The sequence below is a fragment of the Narcine bancroftii genome, chromosome 1, assembly GCF_036971445.1.
Source record: "Narcine bancroftii isolate sNarBan1 chromosome 1, sNarBan1.hap1, whole genome shotgun sequence".
Classification (NCBI taxonomy): domain Eukaryota; kingdom Metazoa; phylum Chordata; class Chondrichthyes; order Torpediniformes; family Narcinidae; genus Narcine; species Narcine bancroftii.
In genome coordinates, this window is record NC_091469.1 from 13,457,484 (window position 1) to 13,480,687 (window position 23,204).

Sequence of the window (23,204 nt, forward strand, 5' to 3'; positions counted from 1 at the left end):
CTGTATTAAATTCCATCAGCCATTTCTCAGCCCACACCTCCAGCCTTCCTAAATCACCTTTTAATCTACAGTAATCTTCCTCACTGTCCACAACACCACCAATCTTTGTATCATCCGCAAACTTGCTTATCCAATTCTCCACCCCTACTTCCAGATCGTTAATATATATAACAAACAATAATGGACCCAGGACCAATCCCTGAGGAACTCCACTAGTCACCGGCCTCCAATTGGACAAACAATTTTCTACCATTACTCTCTGACACTTCCAATCCAACCATTGCTGAATCCATTTAACTACCTCCTTATTTATACCTAATGCCTCCACCTTTTTTTCTAACCTCCTGTGGGGAACTTTGTCAAAAGCTTTACTGAAGTCTAAATAGACAACATCGACAGCTTTCCCTTCATCAACCTTTTTTGTAACGCCCTCAAAAAACTCAAATAAGATTTGTCAAGCATGATCTACCCCTGACAAAACCATGCTGATTACTCCCTATCAATCCCTGTACCTCTAAATATTTGTAAATACCATCCCTCAGAACACTTTCCATCAACTTGCCCACCACAGACGTCAGACTCACGGGCCTATAATTCCCAGGTTTACATTTGGACCCTTTCTTAAACAGCGGAACCACATGCGCCACCCTCCAATCCTTTGGCACTACCCCCGTGGCCAGTGACATCCTAAATTTCTCTGTTAATGGCCCCACTATCTGTCCACAAGCTTCCCTGAGTGTCCTTGGGAATATTTTGTCTGGTCCCGGAGATTTATCCACCTTTATCTTTTTCAACACTGCCATCACTACCTCCTCGGTTATCCTTATATGCTTCATGACCTCCCCACTATTTTTCTATACTTCAACTGGTTCAATATTTTTTTTCCTAGTGAATACCGAGGCAAAGAAATCATTTAAAATTTCCCCCATTTCCTCGGACTTCTCACTCAGCCTACCCTCGCTATCTACAAGGGGTCCAATTTTATCCCTCACTAATCTTTTACTTTTAATGTACCTATAGAAACCCTTTGGATTTATTTTTACTCTTGTCTGCCAAAACCTCTTCGTGCCTTTTTTTGGCCTTTCTAATTTCTTTCTTAAGATTCCTTCTACACTCCTTGTAGTCCTCCTTCAAATTCTCAGCTCCCTGCTCTTTATACCTCATGTACACCTCCCTTTTTCTCCTAACCAAATTTCCAATATTTCTCGAAAACCAAGCCTCCCTATGACTTACAGCCTTTCCTTTGTTCCTCACTGGGACATATCTACTCTGTACCCTCAAAATTTCTTTTTTGAATATCCTCCATTTTTCATTTACATCCTTACCTGAAAATATCCTGTCCCACTCAATACTCCCCAAATCCCTTCTTATTCCTTCGAAATTTGCTCTACTCCAATCCAGAACCTCAACTTTAGGCCCCTCCTTGCTCTTCCCTAAAACTACCCTAAAACTAACAGAGTTATGATCACTAGACCCAATTTAATAAGAAGGAAAATAAGATTTTTGTAAGGGCCGACTGAGATTGAGGAGAACAGCAGATATGTCAGTGAGAGGATGCCGAATGAAGTTGACACAACATCCTTTCGTTTTAAAAACTGGTCATTGAGTACAAAGAAAGAAATAATAAAGAGAGTGAAGAGGGATGAGACCAAAGATGAGTGGGGGAACACATACAGGGGCTGCTGTTTCCACCATCACCCTCCCCACACCTAGCTCCATCTAATATTTTGTGTCTGCTTCCACATCTCACCAACCTGCCTACAAACTGCACTCCTCATCTGCCTATCATCGCTTCACTCTGTCATCTATCACCCACTGGTCTCTGTCTCCTCCTTCTCCATGCAAGGTATCATCCCCCTCTGCATTTATTCCTGATGCAGTATCTGAACGCAAAACATCAAAAATTCCTATCCCCCTCCTCCATTGACGTTCCTGATTTCCTCAGAGTGTTGTTTTGTTGTAATTAATTCAGAGATTGTGGAAATCATGAAGAACATTTCTCAAGGAAAATATAGAAATGTCTATGCAAAGGGCAAATTCATGAAAGAATGCTGTTACTGCAGGACTACCAAGTGAACTGTTTTATGACTTTAGAGCAGTGGTTTTCTAACTTTTTCTTTCCACTCACATACCACTTTAAGTAATCGCTATGCCATAAGTGCTCTGTGATTAGTAAGGGATTACTTGAGATATGTTAATGGAAAGAAAAAGTTTGAAAACCACTGCTCTCGAGTCACATAATTCCTTTCATTTCACTGCATAGTCTCACTGTGTCTGCCCCTGTATGATAACTGCTTATTAAATGAATTGTTTGGATCACTCATGTTAATTTACATTTCTAGCTGTTGATTTCCTTTTTGCCTATGATGGATCTTACAGTGAAGTAACAATGAAAACGTGTTTCATTGGATAAAAGGAGAGAGAAACTAACTTTAATGGCAACTTCAAGATTGGAGATTTTAAGTTAAATATTAAATGCAACTCTTCTCCCCTACAGAAATGTGTTTTCTGCAGGAAGAGAGTCAAGAAGACGTTGGGTGCTTGTATTCAGTGCTCGTATGGGCGTTGTCCAACATCCTTCCATGTAACGTGTGCCCATGCAGCAGGAATCGTAATGCAAGCAGATGATTGGCCTTATGTGGTTCTCATCACATGCTTCAGACACAAGACAAATTCAAATGTGGTAAGTATTTAATTCACTTGAATTCATACTTGTCTGCGAATATGCACTGGTAGACTTTGAATTCAAATACGAGGTTACAAAACCCCAGAGTTCCATTTCAGATGCTGGAATCTGGAGGATAAAACTGCTGGAGGAAATGAATGGGTCAATCAGCATCTGTGGGGGAAAGGAATTGTTGACATTTTGGACCCAGACCTTGCATTAGGATTCAGGATGTAGGATCTTGACCCAAAACATTGATAATTTGTTTCCTTCCACAAATCCTGATTATTAATTAAAAATTAGACATTTTATGCAATTTTGAGCACATTTTATGCTTTTCCTTCACTTTAGTCACAAAAAAACTGATCCATGATCATTAATGAACAGTTGTTCTGTGGTTTATAATAGAAGGCTACTAAAAAAAATTGCAAAATATATTTTTCAAAAAGTGCACAAGATATTAGATTGGTGTATTTTTGTCATTGCTATGTCAGTAAATAAACTAATGATTTTGGTGAAACTTTTATTTTGCCTTTTATTCCTATGAAAACAAAGAAAAACAAAGCTCTATTCCAAGACTTAGCAATTGGACAAACAGTCATCTCTAAGCACAAGAATGGAAGGTATTACAGTTGTGGAATCACAGGAGTTTCCTCACAAACTTTCTACGAGGTCTTATTTGATGATGGTTCATTCAGTGATGATCTGTATCCAGAAGATATTGCTGTAAGTAATTTGTTTTTTGTTCAGTCTATATAAGTAACAAATTTCAACAGTCCCTCTACAAAGTAGCTGAAATAAAATAGTGTTCTCCCTTTGAAGTATTTCTATCTTATCTAAATTGCACTGCTTTACAATTGCCATGTGACACATTGAATTGAAGGAGTGTGGAGGGGAGCTTGATGCACGCGGGCACTGCAGGCCTTCATGCCGAGTTTCGTGGAGATTTACACAATAATGTAATGGTAATTCATAGCCAGTTAATCAGCTGAATCTATGCGATATCAAAGAAACACATACAACTTTGGTTCAAACTTGAATATGTTTGGAAAATGTCATCAGTAAAATGAGTTGATAACTTAGTTTTTAACTAATGCTGAACATTTAATTGTCAAAAATATTAAAATAAAGTGTTGTAGCTGCTCGCTACTCAAAAGAAGATACACACATAATGTAGTCAGGTTAAGCTCTGAGTTTTATTAGAAATCAGGCCCAATTTTTATACTTGCACTGTTCCCATCATAGCCCCCCTTGGTTGATGTCTCAACATGCATAACAAAAGCGGGTTTCTCACATGCGGGTACTTTCCTGCATAACAATGCCCTTCTTCCCCGCGCGCTGTCCCTGTCTGTTGGCTGCGCAGCGAGGAGCAGCGTCACTTTGGGGTTGTTAGCCTTTAAGATGCCCTTGCCATTCACCTGCAGGTTCGCTTGTTGGGGCCAGTGATGCTGGAATTTGGTTGTGCTCACTGCTACCGTGGGCTGCCACAGTGCCAGGAGTCCGCCAGGGCTTCCTTGGCCTTCACGAAGGGCTCCGCTGCCTCCTTGTCCCAGGTGATGTCCTTCCCCTTGCCTGCCATCTGACAAACAAGAGCCACGTGATCCGGGCAGCTGAGGGGATGAACCTGTGATAGAAATAGATCATCCCCACGAACTTCTGTAGTCCTTTGGTCGTGTGGGTCTGGGGAACTTCCGGATGGCCTCCACTTTACTGGGTTAGTGGTGTGGCTCCTTCCCTGGTTATCCTTTGGCCCAGAAAGTTGATGACCTCCAATCCAAACTGGCATTTGGCTGGGTTGATCGTCATGCCGAACTCGCTCAGTCGGGTGCAGAGGTTGCAGAGGTGCACCATGTGCTCCTGTTGGCTTCTGCTCGCCACCAGGATGTTGTCCAGGTACACGAAGGTGCCGTCCAGTCCTTGGCCCACTGCGTCAATGAGTCGCTGGAAGGTCTCTGCGGCATTCTTTAGCTGAATGGCATTCAGAGGAATTCGAAGAGGCTGAATGGGGTGATGATGCCAGTCTCAGGGATATCATTGGGGTGTACCAGGATCTGATGATATCCCACACGAGGTCCACCTTGGAGAATATCTTGTCCCATGGAGGTCAGTCGAGCAGCCCTGGATGTGCGCCATGAGGTACCGATCCAGTGTTGTGGCCTCGTAGAGCCGATGGTAGTCGCCGCCCCCAGTTGCTTTGGGTACCATGTGCAGAGGAGAAGTCTATGGGCTATCGATGCCGATATCCATACAATGCTGAGCTCATCCAGCTTTCTGAATTCCTCCTTCACCAGCTGGAGCTTCTCCAGAGGAAGGCATCTTGCCCTTGCGTGGAGCGGTTGGCCCTGGATCAGGATGTGATGCTGTACACCATGTCAGGGCATCACCGTGGTGAATTGGGGGAGGGGGGGGTGAGCACTGCAGGGAACTCAGCCAGGCGTACTCATTGTTTGATTTCTGTACGGAGTCCAGATGGAGTGCTGGGAGCCTGGCGTCTTTGAGGGGTAAGGTTTGAAAAGTCTTGGCATGGACCAATCTCCTTCCTTTGAGATCCACTAGCAGGCTGTGGGTGCGCAGGCAGTTTTCCCCAAGGAGTGGCTGTTCCACTGTGGTCAGTGTGAACACCCACGTGAACAGGCTGTCTCCCAACTGCATTTTGAGCTTGTGGGTACTGTAGGTCTGAATCGTGCTGTTGTGACAGCCCAACTGCCTGTTACTTGTGTCCTGTCCTGACGGGGGCAGGATGCTGACCTCTGCTCCTATGTCTACAAGGAAACGTCATCCAGAATGGCAGTTCCAAACATACAGGAGGCTGTCTTGGTGACTAGCTGTCATGGCCATTAGCGACCGTTGGCCCTGGGGTTTCCCTGAAACGTGCATAGTGGCATGCACTGGCGGGTTCCGGCACCCCAACTCCGGTGATATAAACACCACTGGTCATCTGGATCACTCCTCTGGAATGCTGCTGTTGTTTCGGCAGCTCTGCATGGGGTCTGGCTGCGGGGTTTAGTGACGATCTTCACAGAACGTCCGCTCGTGCTGTGACTTTCTGGGGGGGGGGGGGGTCACTGAAATCCACATCAGCTTGGAGCAGTTGGATGTCCTCAGGCAATATCTCCAGTAATACCTGCTCAAACATGATGCAGGGCTCATGTTTGTCTAGGAGGGCCAGCATTTCATTCATGAGGGCTGATGGGCCTGTCCCCTAGCCCATCCAGGTGGAGCAGACTTGCCCCTCTATCATGCCGTCAGAGCCTGAAGGTCTTGATCAGCAGGTCCTTGAAGAGCAGTGTACGCACCTTCCGATGGGAGCTCCTGGATGAAGTTGGGCACCAGGCCTGCTGTATCCTGATCCATGGCGCTCACCACGTGGTAGTACTGTGTGGATTGTGCTATGATCTACCAGATCTGGAACTGTGCCTCAGCCTGGTCAAACCACACAAGTGGTTGGTTGATTTATCCAGAAGGTCTGCAGCTTGACAGCGACAGCATTGACTGCTGCCTGTTCACTCATTGTTGGGTTTAGATATCGTCTAAACCAGGGGTGTCAAACTCAAATTCACGGAGGGCCAAAATTAAAAACTTGGACTAAGTCGAGGGCCGAACTAAATATTTATTGAAAATTTTCAACAACATCTGCATGTTTTCTCTTCTTGCAACATATGTAATGTTAAACTTTAGGATATAACTTTAGGAGGATAATGTTACAGGTCAGGAGTAGGTAGCTCAAGTTCACCCTTTGCTTGACCTGAGGGAAACCTATTTGGTCCCTGTGGAGATGTAGTCAGCATTCACAGGCTGTGTCCATTTTGGCCTGCATCAGGACTCAGCATTTCCTGCTCACTCCTCAGGCTCTAGGCCTCTATTCACCCTCGACCCACCATCCCTCTACCTGACCAGTCCTTTACCCAACCTCTACTCACCCTTCACTCCACTCGCTCTGCCTCTACCCACCCCATCCTATACACGCCCCTCTACTGCCTCTCCCCTCAACCTGTTCCTCCCTCTACCCATCTCTCACCCTCTAATCACCCCTCCCCTACTCGCCTTGCCCCTCCCCTTTTACCTCTTCCCTATCCACCCCTCCTTCTACTCATCCCTCCCTCTAACTGCCCCTCTCACCACCATAACTTCCCCTGCCCATTACTCCTCACCTACACCCTCTGCCCACCCCTGCTTACGCACCCACTCAGGCCCAGCGCACTGCCGATCAGCCTTTGCGGACAGCCACCATCTCTCTCTTCACGTGCAGGGCCGAACCAGCCGACCCTGAAGTTCGCGCGGGTGCAAGCGCTGAAGGCCTTGGCGACCGGGAGAAGTGCGCTCGCGCTGTGGAAGGGCCGTCCGGTGCCAGTCACGCGGGGCTCGCGCTGCCCGGGGGCCGCGCGCAGCCTGCCATGCCCGTTGCGCCGACAGGAAATCACAGGCGCTCGCCCATCCGCCGCACCGCTCGACAGGTGGGAGAAGTGACTGATTGTGCGGGGAGCCTTCCAATTGGCTTGCCGGCCGATGACAGCAACAGACTTCTCGTGTTACAATTTCTCGTGTTACAATGGGGAAGGATGTACAATGAAGGGGGAGGATGGTGGGGGTGACATTACCAAAAAACAGCATCGGCTCTCGCTGCAGGGTGGGCCACCTCTAATACATTTTCCAAATGATCTTGCGGGCCAAACATAATTATATCGCGGGCCAAATTTGGCCCGCGGGCCAGAGTTTGACATGTGTGGTCTAAACCGTCGAGGTCACCGTTTGTAGCCGCACGCTATTCAAAAGAAGACACACGCATGTAGTGTGGTGAAGTTAAGTTCTGAGTTTTATTAGGGCTCAGGCCCAACTTTTATACATGCACTGTTCCCGCTATGGCCCCCCTTGCCTGACGTCAAAACATGCATAACAAAAGCGGGTTTCCCATGCACAGGTACTTTCCTGCATAACAATGCCCTTTTCCATCATCCGCTGTCCCTTGCTATTGGCGGCACAGCAAGGCCAGCACCTTTAAGCTGCCCTTGCCGTTCACCCGCCGGTTGACGTGTCGGGGCTTGTGTCGCTGCGCGGGCTGCTGGCCTTTGGTTGTGCTCACTGCCACCATGGGCTGCCACAGTGTAATCATTTAGTTCTGGTTTAGCTGGTAGGTTACAAGTATAATTACCCTATAGATGTCTTAATGTAGTCACAAAAATAGTCTTCATTCTTTACACATCTGTGGAATAGGTATATCTGAGTGAATTCAGCATTTTTTCTTTAAAGGAGCCTTGAAGTACTGGGAGATTGCTTTCATGTGAAGCATATCTATTTTCTCATCATACAGATTTTATTATAAAATAGTTCAAAATATTCTACCATATTTATATGTGACACATTTTAATTAAATTTATTCCAATTCCATAGAAATCGAGCACTTCAAATTGCTCTTGTTTTAGAGATTGAAATTAGTTTCCATCAGTAAGTGGCCCCATGGAGAATTCAGTGAAACAACACCTGCTAGATGGAGGTGATGAAGCTGAGAAAAAAATTACTATTGTTGAGATACTGCTGTATAACTAGGTCTTCAGAACTGAAAAAATAAAGCAGAACTCTGAATATAATTCCCTGAAGGTACTTAGTTTATTATATTTCATATTCTTTGTACAGAGAATTGGCTTTTTGCTTGGAGAGGGTGCCTTCTTTTCTTTTCCATTTTCTTTTATTAACATTTCATAATATGCACAGCATAAGGAGAATAGAAATAACACAAATAGTATGTCCAAGTTCACATAGTATAAGTATCACATAAATTCCAAAGAATGAAAATGTAACATATTTAGAAAGAATTCTCCTAACAAGGAAAACAGAGTTTTATATATAAAAAAACCCCAACTAATCTACTAAAAAAAAAATCCTATTATAGAATTAAAAACAACTGAGCGGTCTATACCGAGGATCTGGTCCACACCGACAGATAACAAAAACAGCAAAAATTATATCACCTGGGAAGGAAGAGTCAATTTATAGAATATCACCAGTTATATCACATGAAAGTAATCAATAAATGGTTTCCATGCTTCTTCAAATTTAGCAGTTTATCTAAAGTACGACTTGATTTTTTTTCTAGATTTAAGAAAAGCATAACATGAGAAAGCCATTGAAATAATGTAGATGGTATCAGTGTCTTTCCATGTAAGTAAAATAGCTCTTTTAGTTAATAGTATAGAAAAAGCTATAACTTGTTATGCAGAACAAGATAAACAACCTGCATCTGTGATTCCGAAAAGAGCAGTTAGGAGGTTAGGCTGTAATTGAATAAGCAGAATCTTTGATAGAGTTTTAAAAATATCTTTCCAAAATGTTTCTAACGGGGACATGAGGCAGTGAAGCCTCCTCAGTATTGCATCTATCGCAAGTAGAGCTCGTATTATGAAAGATGCGAGCTAGTTTATCTTTAGACATATAAGCTCTATGAACTATTTAAATTGTATTAAAGAATGACGTTCACAAAGTGAAGAACTACCCACTAGTCTAGTAATTCTTCCCCATGTTTCAGGAGATAATGTTAGTTGAAGTTCCGATTCCCATGTTTGTCAAATCTTATTCATGGGGACTGACCTTAAATTTAATATAAGAGTATAAATCAGTGGTTCTCAACCTTTTTCTTTCCACTCATGTACCACTTTAAGTATTGCCTATGCCATGGGTCCTCTGTGATTAGTAAGGGATTGCTTAAGGTGGTATGTGGGTGGAAAGAAAAAGTTTGAAAACCACTGTTTTAATCGTATCTGATTGACTCGTTATGTGCACGGTTTCAAAACTCCAAAGGAAATGGGCCAATGACAATTTTTTTCAAAGAAATTATTTCAGTAACTATTGGGTCTAGAGAAGTGATTCTCAACCTTCCCTTCCACTATAAATAGTATGAATTAAACCCTTCTGAAAGTGTCAAGTAAATCTGGTTGTTGTAATGTTAGATAATTAGACATTACTGTGTTAGGTCTGAAGATATCTAAAAAAAATATGTGTATGGTAAATTATATTTGGTAGTAAGTTGCTCAAAAGACATCAAACCATCATCAGCAAATAAATCTACAAAAGAGATAATTCTTTTAATCTTCCAAATAAGAAAGGTTTGGTCAAGAGTAGGAAGATGTCTTCCTTATAAACTCAATCAATCATTTGTGTTATGGTATACAAACTAAGCTGATACCCATACACCTCTGAGTATTTACTATTGAAGTGATTGGACGATATTTCAGCTCAACTCAACAGGTCGCTCGCTCACTGCCCACCTCCTAAGCATCTCATTCAATTTTCTCGGGGGGGGGGGGCATGCTTGTCGAACAAAGGCTCAGCGTGGAGACTGATCATCGAGGCCTAGCACTTCCCTCAAAGCAAACAATCGATCTTACCATTGGCGTGTAATACCAACATGGCCTTTTCACGGAGGAAGTGAGCAACGGCTCCAGAAAGCATGGGCCACCTGAGGGAAGGTGGTCTGCAAAACTGTAGGCCCACTTCCTGGAAATCCACAGCACCTCCGCGGGCTTCTTAAAGCTGGATGAGTAGTTTGAGCACTTTGTGTTTTGGTGCCCAAAATGATGGCACCAAAATGTCACCTTCGCGTATAAGGACTCGGGGTGGTTTTTGTGACAATTTTTTGGTGGAGAAAAAAAGGGGGTCCTATATGCCATCAAATACAGTAATCATTTTACAGCTTGGAAACAGGCCCTATGGTCCAGTTTGTTCATGCCAACCAAGTTTTCTATCCAAGCGAGTCACATTTGTCTGTGTTCAGGTCATTCTCCCTCTAAATTTTCACTGTGTACTTGTCCAAATGTATTGAAAATGTTACCATTGCTCCCACCTCTATCACATCCTCTGGCAGCTTGTTCCATATACCCTCTATTCTCTGTGTGGGGAAAAAATGCCCTTCAGGTTCCTTGTAAATCTTTCTCTTCTTACCTTAAATCTCTGCCCTCTAGTTTTAGATTCCCCTACTCTGGGAAGAAGCTTACGACTATTGACTTTATCTATGCTGCTTATGTCTTTATAAACTCTTCAAGAACCACCCTCAGCATCCTGATAACAGCCAGTCCTGTTAATATTCTTGTGAATCTTTACTGCACCATTTACGGGTTTATGATATCTTTCCTAAAGGTAGGCAACCCCCAGAACTGCACACGATACTCCAAGACCTTTGTCACCGATAGTTTATACAGCTATAGTATGATGTTCAAACTCTTGTAATCAGTGCAGTGCCCAATTAAGTTAAATGCCTTCTTCATGTGGTTAAATTCTAATGTGTTGGAATATTTCTTTCTGTACCATAACATTTTCTAGCTGTTGGCATCGAAATTAATTTGGAAATATGTGAATTTAACACTGGTTATCTAATTGTCTTTTTTATTAAAGTATTTTATGTTTAAATCCAGACCTGAAGGTGATACGTCAAAGCAGGGTGTGATTGTGTGATAAGAGGAACGTGGACACCATGCAGCCTGAAACAGGCATGCATTATAAGGTGTAATCAGGAGGGGAAGATAGGAGAGGAATTGAGGGTTCTGGTAAATTACACAGGAGTTGAGGGATGGGGATAGTTGAGGGGGCTGATGACTGCCTCTTACTCCCTATACTCGTATGTTCATGTGAGTCATCATCTCTCAGTGAGGTATTTTTCAAGGTTATTAGGTTCAGGGAATCATTTGAAAAAGCTAATGAATGATAAATCCATTGTTCACAAGTGAATAGACATTCTTTGGGGAAAATGATATGGAGTCCAGAGGACCCCCAAAACTAGCAGCACAACACAGGGTTACTCAAACAAAAGTAGTTTTTAATTATAATTGAACAAGAAAACAGAATTAAACTTTGACTTATTACTTAACTTACCTAACTACTTAATCCCCCCTCTAATACTAACTAAGCACAGGTGTGTATAATGTATATTTAAGATTAGAAAAGTTATTTGAATCACAGTGCAATCTCACTGGTTGCAGGCAATTCTTGTTCTGTGCATAGAAGTTAGCATTAACAAAGTTCACCAGTCTTTGGTGCTTAACAGGCAAATGGTTACCACTCAGGAGGGTTCTTGCGGGTTTTCAGAGAGAGATTCCTTTTCCAGGACATCCGCAATTGATTCCTTCTCAATCAGTCTTGCCGATTAAACTTGCCCCCTTCAGGGTTCTCCAGATGATCCTCTTTCTTTCAGGTCACCTTTCACACCGCCAGTCTTCTCCTTGACCGGGCAGCCTTCCAAAGTTGCCAGCTTGTCCTTCAGGAACTGATTTCTGTGTCTCTCCTCTGTGCTTCACACCCTCCCACCCTGAGAGCAAAACTCCCCTGCCTGCAAAGATCACATGCTCTCCCAGTCAAGCTGCTGTCGATACTTTGTTGCCTCCTGCAAAAAGCATTCTGCAAAAGTCCTGCAAATATACTGTGTTTTAAGATGTGTGTGTGCAAGCTGCTCTTAACAATTCCTCCCAAACCACCTCTAAATACTCTGTCACAAAATGTGTAGAGTGTGTTGTAACAGAATGCTCACAACGTCAGTAGTTGGGAGGGCTGAATTGGATAGAGTGAAGTTTTCATGATTGAGTCCCATGAAGCTCACTTTTCAGAAAGGGTGATGAGCAACTAAGGTGTGCCATAAATGGACCGACAGTTCAAATTGGACAATTCTGGTTAAAAAAAAAATGATTGGCGTTATCAGAGGAACCAGAGGAAGCCATATTTGTTTTTCAGGTCTGAACCCGGTGCAGGTATAAGCAAAAATAGGCAGGTGCCTGAATTAAAAGATGGGGGAGGAAGAAGGAACTGCCCCAGTCTGTTATCTCTGCTGCTCACGAGCTCTATGAACCTGTGATCACCCAGATTCGTTTCCACAGCCATATGTCATTTCTAGTTACTTATCTCCATTGCGGTCTTAGTTCTAGCTCTGTTTCCAGGCATCACAGTTGGGCCCCCACAAGGATCTCAGGAACATGCATTGCATTGACTATTGTTCTCTTCACTTCTTCCATCATTCCATCTCTTGCTCCAGACCTCACTCACCACGATCTGCCACAGAGAGACCTGTCCTACACTTTGTCCTCTGCCAGATCCACGCCTTCACCCTCTCCTCTCATTTCTCTCCCTTCTTTCCACTGCCTTTCTATTCAGGCACCTGCCTGTTTTGCTTGTACCTGATGAAGGGCTCAGACCCAAAATGTTGGTTACCCTTCACTTTCTATGGATGCCGTATGACCTGGTTGAATTTCTCCAGCACGCTTGTGCATTGCACACATTCTTGTTTGACTTTTAAAAATTTTAAATTTAAATAAAATTTAGACATACGACACAGTATCAGGTTCTTTGGTCCATGATCCCATGCAACCTAATTGACCTACAACCCTCAGTGCATTTTGAACGGTGGGAGGAACCTGTAGCCTCCAGGAAAACACCTTGCAGTCGTGGAGAGAATGTACAAATTCCTTAGAGACAGCACCGGATTAGAACCCGTCCCGATCGCTGGTGCTGTAACACGATTGCGCTAACTGTGCTGCCTGTTTTCTCTTTAAAAAAAAACACTGCCCTCATTCCAATTCTCCTCCACTTTTAATCACTCAGTGGTGAATATAAATGTGAGTGCAGCTGCTAATGTGGTAGGAAAGGAAAATTGGAAGTAAAATTGGCAGATTTCCTCACTAGAAGCGAGTTGATTTCTCAGAGGTCCCTCTGAGTGGGAAACAGTCATGCTTTATGAATCTCTACCATATCATATGATTTATTGGGTGTTCAAGTAAAAAAAATGTTTTTTTTGATGTAAGGAAATTATATCAGATCAAGAGTGTGGCCAGTTTTATCCTCTTGATTTTCTGAAAAAGAAAACCAAAATCGGGGAACTATTTTCCAATGTTGTTTTCACTCATGAATATGTATGAAGCTAAGTCCTGATACTTTCTGTTTTGGGAATTCATGCAGAATGGAGTTTGCTAGAATGTTTTTTTTTAAATTGAAATGCATTCACAGAATTTTAAAACTGAAAACTATATAATTAATCTAATGTACAAAAGCTTTTGAGGAACCAAAGTTGTTATCACATTAAAAATTAAATTGTGTTTAAAAACTAGTTAAACTTAAAATTATAATTTAATTACCAATAGAAAGGATAGGAGAGAAATATTCCTTCAAATGTTTTACTTCCACCTCCTTTTCTTGCGTTTACTCTTAGCTAATAATATTACTCTTGAAGTTGTAGATATGAAGAAGATTTATTTCTCACTTCAAATTTATTTTGCATCAATTTTACTCCCAAAACTTACTCAGCTTAAAAAAAAAGTTTAATTTTCTTGGACAGATTTTCAATGTGCACTTCAATTACATTTGGCTTTAAAACCCAAGGGGCCTTAAATAAATCTCCTCCAAGATTGGGCTTGCAAATATTATTTTATCTTCGAATATTGAAATGATTGGTAGCAGTAGAGATATTGCAAATTACTAAGATTCAATAACTAAACCAAATAAAAATTCTTAAAAGATAGATTTATTTTAGTAATAACAATAAAATGCTAGCAATACTCAGCAGAACGGGTAGCATCTCTGCAAAGAGAAACAGAGTTAAATGTTTCAGGTCACTGACCTTTATCAGGATGGTCATTGTCCTAAAACATTGATTCTTATTGTCTTTCTTCAGACACTGCCTGATATGCTGAGTTTTTCCAGTACATTTCAGATTTCAAGTATTTGCAGTTTCTTTTGTTTTTAAACCAGTTTTAATAAATTGATACTTCTCAAAAATGATACAAACATTTGTAATTCAATGAAAATATCTGTCTAATCATTTTTTTCAATTTGTAAAAATATAATATTTCATTATTAATTTTGCTAAAATGAATATAACTGTTAACTAAAAGTAATTAATTTCAGAAATTATAGACAATTTTTTTTAGAGCAAATTAATTCCAACTAGCATATATATTACCCATGTAATTCAGTTTCTTTTACATGATACACCTGTGTGTGTTTCACAGTCAAGTAGGATTCATGGTTACCCACTGGGAAAACAAAGCTGCCAGGTTCACCATATTATGCTTCTTTTCAAGAAATTGGTACAGGTGCCTTATCTCATTTTACATTTTCTTTGACAAAGACTCCTATAAATTTAGATTTATTTCCATGGATCGTCTTATTAACTTACAAAACACAAAATAAGTTTTATATATTTGTGATACTGCCTTAGCATGAGATGAGGGTTCAACATTTATGGTTTTGAAAAGTGAACTCAGCACTACAGCTGTCTCCTGGGATTTGCTTGCTGTTTGGTTAATTTCCATTGTAAATTTCTCTTTGAGCAGATAGTTGGTAGGAAATTCAAAGTGGCATTCAATCTGTGATAGAATAAGTTCCAGGGAAGTAAATAGGATAATGAGATTGATGGGATTGTTGTAAGACCCAGCACAGTTCCAATGGGCCTAGTGATAGCCTCCTCCTATATCATAAGGAAATATGAGATATGAGCTCAGGAGGGCATCTGACTCCAGCATGCTCCTTTCCCAGTTAACACTAGTGCCCCAGCAAAATCTGCTCAATTTAAGAATTGATGAAATGTTATTTGGTGGATTTGCACATTATATTTAAGTAGGATACAAATTTAATTTGTGCAAAAATTATAATGCAGATTGGGAAAGTGAATACAAGATTATACTCAATCTGTTACTGGATTATTTTAAGAATGCAGCCAATTTGCAAATTGCCTTCAGGAAAGAGACAGGTATCCTTGTCTGACAGACTGGTGTGTGATTTGGAGTGACAAATGTTGCTATGGATTCTCATTAATTAAGTGCAAAAGTATCACTACCTTGTTGCCAGAAGCTGAGTGGAAAAAATGTAGGGGGAAATAAAAGCTGCAAGCAATATTTTGGTAATCTGGCACACTTTATAAAAATGTGAGATGGTTTGAATTCTAATCATCCATCAGTCATTTGGAAAATGAAACTGGTATTCATTTTCAAATTGATGGAGGAAATCTTTGCTATCATGGCAGTCATCAAATGGAAGAATGCATAGGTACTTGTTAAAACCTTCATATCCAACAAAGAGGGTGAATCCAGCATTATCAATTTTCACCTATCCGACTTCACCTGAATTTGCTTATGGTTCAACTTGCCTCATTGAAACCCTCAGGAATGCCTAACTCTTTTTTTTAACCTTGTCTTGACATCTGAAAGAAAACTGTCTCTGCAATCTTAGATTTTTATAAAATCATTTAATCTGTTTGCCCTTCACCTCACTCTTTCAGCACCTGGTTAAGCAACTCTTCCATTTATTTAAAAGTCACACTTGTTTTCATTGCTGCTTCAGCCCTGTTATCCTCCAAGATATCTACATTTCTCCAGTTTTGCTCTCTTGGTAATCCCCATATTTAATCTCTCCATTTGTCTCCCTTGCCTTCACCTGCCAAAACATATAACTGTACATTTCTCCCCCTGAAGCTTCCAAATCTCTGCTTTAGTTTCCTCCTCTGAACACTTCCTTAAAACCCACCTCTTTGTCCAAGCTTTTGTGATATTGCTCCAATATCATCTTTTGTTGCTCAGTGCAATATTTTATTTGAGAATAATCAAATGTAACACTATAGTTTCAATGCAAATTGTTGTTGCCATTGGTAACTTAAATGTGATTCTCATCCCTCAGGCAGTGAAGAGTGGGCATTAATTACCATATTCACAGATTCACCCATTTCCTAAAAACTAATTTTAAAAAATGGTTTCCTGATGTTAATATCTCCTCAAGGCTGGTGCCATCAATGGTTTTCAAAATCAGAATTTGTGGAAGTGTCTGTTTAATGATGTAAGTTAATTTGCTTAAGTAAATTGTGTTCACATATTTTGGCCACGTGTTCTAACCATTATAATAAATGTACCATCAAATCTGAAAGTAGATTAGTTGCTAAATTGTTTAACAAAATACGCAAGCATTTTTGCCATCTGTAATTTAATTTCTTTGGATAACACTCCTGCACCTATTACTAGAGCAGCAAAAACGATCTGTATTAAATTGAAGAGATAGTTTGAGGTTATGAAAATAATATCTTCTGTAGTTCATTACTGTTTGCCAATCTCAGTGCCAAATGAAGCAAATGAGGAGTTAAGCATCAAATGGAGTTAGATGAGGGAGGAAACTTTAGAGACCTTTACACAGCTGCTTCGATCTGGGATACTTGCGGGTATCTAAAAAAGCGCTGACATAGAATGGAGGGGTCATTCCAGTCCCGGCTTTTTTCCAGCAGCAGGCACAATGTCAACCCTGGAATACTGATGGGACCAACATGGGTAAGGATATGTATGTGTACCGTATTTTTTTTTAATGTATTTACGGGTAAGCATTTAAAACATGCAAGAAGGACAATAATAATAATACCGCTGTCCTGCTCACTCCCAGCAGGCTGTAATTATACAGCAAAGGTAAAAAGCAAAATCGATCAGGCTAACAGTTCACTAGGGAATACCTGGCCAACAGGCACTTGGGGTTTAGCTCATCTCGGATGTCTATGCGTGCTCCCATAAATGCAGAAGTCTGAAATGAGCTGTAGATGAAATGGTTGGAGCTGGAGATTAAATGAACTGATGGTAAAAGCACTGATGTGTCGCTGGGAGGAGAATGAGAGATAATTAAATTCATAATTACATAATTTATAGTCTTGATAGGACAGATGTGGGGTGGTTGTTGGTCTTACACAATGGGTCTTGATCATTCATGAATAAGATAAAAAGTATATATCAAAGGATACTGAATCTGGAACTCGAGGTTGTGAATGCTCAGTTACTGAATGTATTCAAGACAGACCTTCAGATAATTAGGGAGAGAAGATTAGTGTTAGGGAGTGGCATTGTGATAAAAGATCAGCCCCCACATTATTCCCACGGCCATGCTCTCAGCTGTCCCCAGGTGTCTCTAGTTACCTTGTGCTGTGAGCAAGCTGGTCTATGGGTTTGTCCTCAGTTTAAACAGTCGGAAGCCCACCACCCCAATCTTCCCCCCCCCCCCCCCACAAGAACCCGCCACCAGCCTCCAACAATAGAAAGCGATGATTAATGAAGGATTACTTAATGTGGTATGTGAATGGAAAGAAAAAGTTTTAAAACCACTGTTTTAATCATTCCTAATTGACTTGTTATGTGCACGGTTTCATAACACCAAAGGAAATGGGCCAGTGACAATTTTCCTCAAGCAAAATATTTCAGTAACAATTGAGTCCAGAGCAGTGGTTCTCAAACTTTTTCCCCCACTCACATCCCACCTTAAGTTATACATATGCTGTAGGTGCTCTGTGATTAGTAAGGGATTACTTAAGGTAGTATGTGAGTGGAAAGAAAAAGTTTGAAATCCACTGCTATAGATCAATACTTGCAATAGATTTTCCCATGCTTTTTTATAAATTGTGTACATGTTTTATTAAATTGAGCATGTATTTTCCTTTTTAAAATATTTTTCTTGAGTTTAACATATAAACTGCATACAAAATTTTAAGGAAAGCACGTAACAAGTCATATGCATATAAATACAAAAAAAAATTGTTGGAATTACATTGACAGTTCCTTGATCCACATAAGAAACCATGTTAAACCCATATTTGCCAAGTTAAGCCAAATGAAAATTGATAAAAAAGAAGAAAAAAACAAACAAAAAAAACCTAAGCACTAAATTTAATCTACCCCTCCCTCTAATCAAGGTTACCTTGTTTAAAAAAAAGGGAAATTATGGATCTGATGGCGACCTCCAGACATCAGACAGGGAATCTCCGGAACATTTGTTGTGTGTGCTACGCGAAGTGTGGAGTAAGAACGACACAGACACAGTTGAGTCAAGGTTGAAAACTGATTTATTGCATTGCCAGCTCGGTTTATATTCACTCCCTGTCTCTGACAACAGGAGTGATTTCATTGCAGCGCCAGACTCCGACTGGCCAGTGTTCACACTGTTTCTCGCTATGCTGGAGGTCACACAGGTCAACGGCCTTTTGTCCTTGTGGGGCCCTCGCAATCGCCACGTTCGACGGCGATTTTGTGATGTGGGTCATGAGACTCAGTTCGCAAGCTGCTACAGATCCCCCTCTCCCCCCCACCCCCAAAGAACTGGCATTGCCACTTTGAGTGGCCTACCTCTGCGTCACGGGGGCTGAGTCTCGACTGGCTGGCTAATGTTTACATGGGCCGGTTTCAGGCGGTCAAGGGTGAAGGTTTCCTCTTTGTCAGCAATATCCAATACACAAGTCGACCCATTATGCCTGATGACTCTGTACAGCCCGGTGTGGTCCCCTTTGGACAAGGATATATTTGCAGGTGTGCAAGTCCTTGGGGACGAAAGATTTGGGCTGGCCATGCGGCAGGGGCTGTGGTGTTGCTAATTGTTTCAGTGCCACCATGGGGGTTTCCGGATCTTTGGCAGCGGCCACGAACTCTCCCGGGATTATCAAGGATGCACTGTTGACCATTTCTGCTGCAGAGGCATTAAAGTCCTCTTTTGGAACAGTGCATATCCCCAGAAGGGCCCAAGGCAGTTCATCCACCCAATTGGACCCCTTGAGCCGGGCCCTCAAGGCTGCTTTTAAGTAACTGTGGAACTGCTCCACCATCCTGTTGGTTTGTGGGTGATATGCCATGGCATGGTGGAGTTGGGTTCCCAATAGTTTGGCTAGTGCTGTTCAGAGTCCCAAAGTAAACTGTGTTCCCTTATTGGAGGTGAGATGTTCTGGGACTCCAATCTTCACGCAGGTCTCCGTGGTCATGTCGGACATCGGGACTGCCTCCGGCCACCTCGTGGAGCAGTCAACCATCGTGATGAGGTATCTCACCCCATGAAAAACCAGTAGTGGCTCCATGATGTCGATGTGGACGTGGCTGAACCTACGCTGCACTGGCGTAAAGGTCCCGGGAGGGGCTTTAGTGTGAGTTTGCACCTTATACAGACGCATGGCAGAGCGCACTGGTCTTGGCCCACTGCCTGACCTGTTTGCAGAGGCCGTATCAGACGAACCTGCTGGCCACCTTCTTTACCATAATTCGGATGGCTTGATGTGTCAAGTTGTGCACTGCATCAAAGACCTGCCATCTCTATGTTGCTGGCATAATGGGGTAGGTTTTCCAGTGGAGACATTGCAGATGAGCTTCTTTTTGCTAGGGCTGATTACAACCTCAGCCAGGGGCTGCCATTGCCCGCTGATTAGCTGTTTGGGGACCCCTCTGACCGCTGTGCTGGAGGCGTCCCATCGTGAGGGCAGTCTACACCTTTGGCCTCGGTGAACCAGAAGAGTGGCATTGTCCAGAGCATCCTTTGCCTTCTGGAATGCCTCCGAGGCCTCCTCGTCCCAGAGAATGTCTTTATTTTTCCCCGCTATGAGCACGAAAAGGGGGCCCACAATCCAAGCTGCTGCCAGTATCAATGGTAGAAGTTAATCAAACTGGTAAAATCCTGCAGCCCCTTCACAGTGCAAGGTTTCAAGAACTGCTGAACAGCCTCCACTTTCTCAGGCAGTGGGTTTGCCCTGTACCTGTCAATCCGATGCCCCAGGAAGTCAATTGTAACCTGCCCGAACTGATACTTGGCAGGGTTGATGGTCAGCCCGAACTCCTGCAGGCAGCTGAATAGTTGTCTGAGGTGGGCCGTGTACTCTGAATGGTTGCGGCTGGCAATAAGGATATTGTCCAGGTTGGTGAACGTGAATAGGAGGTCCTGGCCCACCACTATCAGCCATTGAAAAGTTTAAACAGTGTACTTAAGCCCAAAGGGCATCCTCGTGAATTCGAACAGGCCAAAGGGGCTGATTATGGTGGTTTTGAGTATGTCCTTGGGGTGCACTGAGATTTGATGATAACCCCTGATTAAATCAACCTTTGAAAACACCCGTGCCCCTTGTAAGTTGGCAGTAAAGTCTTGGATATTTGGCACGAGGTATCTTTCCAGTATGGTGTTCTCGTTAAGAGGTCAGTAATCACCATACGGCCTCCACCCTCCTGCTGCCTTCGGGACCATTTGGCCCAGGAACTGTCTGATCACCGCACTATCCCCAACTCCTCCATTTTCTTAAATTCTTTTTTGGTGAGGGCAAGGTTTTTTTGTGGGGGGGAGGCATCGTGCCCTGGGGTGTAGCAGAGGGCCCTCATGCTTTGGTTCTGTGGAGGAGAATTGTGGTGCCACGATTGCAGGGAATTCTGCCAGGATGTGTGAGTAGGCATCGTCAAACAACGTGTCAGAGTCAAGGTAGGGGGCTGGTAGTTTAGCTTCCTCCAGGGGTATTGATTGAAAAGTTCTGGCGTGTACCAAATGTCGCCCTTTCAAGTTTACCAGCAGGTGGTGGGCGCAAGGGAATCGGCTCCCAGGAGCAGTTGTGCCACTGCCGCAACAGTAAAGATCCACTTAAATTGGTGGCAGGCAAATTGTAGGGGGACTATATGGGTGTTGCAAGTTCTCAGAGGTGCTGTTCGCTGCTCTCAGTGCCAGGCCCGGCTTAGCGTTCTGGGCATTGTAGGCATGGGGGGGTGATGGGGAAAGGACACTTAATTTAGCACCAGTGTCCACAAGGAGCCACCTTCCTGACTGTCCCACACATGGAGGAGGCTGTCACGTTGGCTAACTGCTGCAGCCATTAACGACGGCTGGCCATGGCTTTTCCTGGAAATGTAGAGGGTGGGCGGTTTCGCTGGGCCTCCACACTTCATCGTTGACGGTAATAACAATATGGCTGTGTAGGAGGTCCACTTTCCTCTCTGTAAGCTGTGGCCTTGTTGCCGGCTGGGGTCGAGCCTTGGCGATATGTTCCACTGAGGCACTGTTTTTTTTCTCGCTCTCCTGAGCTCTTCCGCCCAGGCTCAAATTACCTCGGGTCACTGAAGTCCTCGTTGGCAAACAAGAGTCAGATATCCTTGGGCAGCTGCTCCAGGAAAATCTGCTCAAAGAGCTGGCATCTCGCTCAAGAGGGTGGATGGGGTCCTGTCCCCCAAACTGTTCAAGTGCAGCAGACAGGTGGCACTCTTGTGCTGTGATAACCCAAAAGTGCGTGATAGTAACTCTTTGAGGTCACCATATTTGCCTTGCTCTTGAGCCTGTCATAGGAAATCGACAATCCTCGCTGTCGTGTCATGGTCGAGCGAGCTCACTACATAGTAGTAGTGGGTGTTGTCAGCAGCGATCTGTTGAATGTGTAACTGGGCCTCGGCTTGTTCGAACCACACGTATGGCTGCGATGCCCAGAATGTTGGCAGCTTGAACAAGACTGAGTGGAGAGCTGCTTGGTTCGTCATCTTTGGGTCCAACTGCTGGTTGAACCTGTTGGAGTCACCATTGTAGCGTGTACACTATATGAAATGTGGAATAAGAACAACACACACACAGTCGAGTCAAGACTGATTTATTGCTCTGCCTGTTCTATTTATATTCACTGCCTGCCTCTGATGACAGGAGTGACGTCATCGCAGCACCTGCCTCCGACTGACCGGTGTTCCTGCCGTTTCGCACCTTGCGGGAGGTCACACGGGATGACAGCCATTGGTCCCCGTGGGGCCCTCGTGATCGCTGCATTCGCCGGCCATTTTGTGAGCCCGGTTGTGACTTAGTTCGCGGGCCACTACACATTCAAAATTCTTAATTTTTCCAATAACGGTAGTATCCTATGAACGGGCCCCACAGCTTTACAAATTGAAACTTTGTATCTTTAATATAGTATCTAATTTTCTCCAAGCTTCAGTATGACATAACTTGATGTGACCACTGTGTATGGTAGATGAAGTTTCATCTTTCCATTTCAATAAAATTGAAATCTGTCTATCAACGTTGTAAAGGCTAAAACTTTTTCTTGAGATGCAGGGAGAAGTATATCTGGTAAATTGTGCAAGTATTTTCCCACGCTGTTTTAGAAATTGTGGTCGCTACGATTGTACCACACTCTTCTGTTAATTGCTGTGTGTTAATAAAAGTGACATTTGATTGCAAACCCTTGTGTCCAGACTTATGTCTCTTGAACCTGACGCTTTATCAACATAACAATGACCAGTGCAAGAACTGAATAGTGCTGAAGCAAAGTGAGCCACACAGTGACAAAGATCATTGTTGGTGTTACTTACCATTATCACCCTAATTTCAACTTCTCATACAAGTCTGGAGGAATATTTTTGAGCCATATTTTGGGGGGGAAAAAGTGGGTCTAACATGCCGTCAAATACGCCATGTTATATGTCACATTAGATGCTGACGTTATGTTACATGTCCCACCTCTTTTGTTCCCAGAATGCCAGCTTGCTGTGTAAAAAGACACACTAGCATGGTATTATGCTGGCTTTGTTCGGTTCATTGTAAATGACCAAAGCCAGCTTAATGCCATGTCTTCCTTTCAGCAATATCACGGGAATTCTGTGTAAAAATCTCTTATTGTTTCAACAATATGAAGAAGTTGCATTTTTAACATTGCAATCTTTGGTTCAATGTCAAAGTGCAATATGGTTAGCAGAATGCACTCTTGAAAATTCTTTTATCTATAACTAGCAAGGGTGAATCTGTAATTATTAATTGGCACCACAGAATATTGCTAAATGAAATA

General features: G+C 42.8%; 1 protein-coding gene across 16 annotated transcripts in view; it reads left to right on the top strand.

Moving 5' to 3' along the window:
• LOC138755231 (lysine-specific demethylase 4C-like) overlaps positions 1-23,204 on the top strand; it is a 417,729-nt gene that overhangs the window by 343,229 nt on the left and 51,296 nt on the right. For 13 of the 16 annotated variants that reach the window (XM_069920849.1, XM_069920842.1, XM_069920853.1 and 10 more), the window contains 2 exons: positions 2,498-2,683; positions 3,221-3,391. In XM_069920849.1, coding sequence (XP_069776950.1) covers positions 2,498-2,683; positions 3,221-3,391 — 357 coding nt within the window. Of the gene's footprint in view, positions 1-2,497; positions 2,684-3,220; positions 3,392-8,053; positions 8,183-8,756; positions 8,784-23,204 lie in introns of those variants that run through there. The other 3 variants (XM_069920863.1, XM_069920854.1, XM_069920922.1) reach the window with 3 other exon arrangements.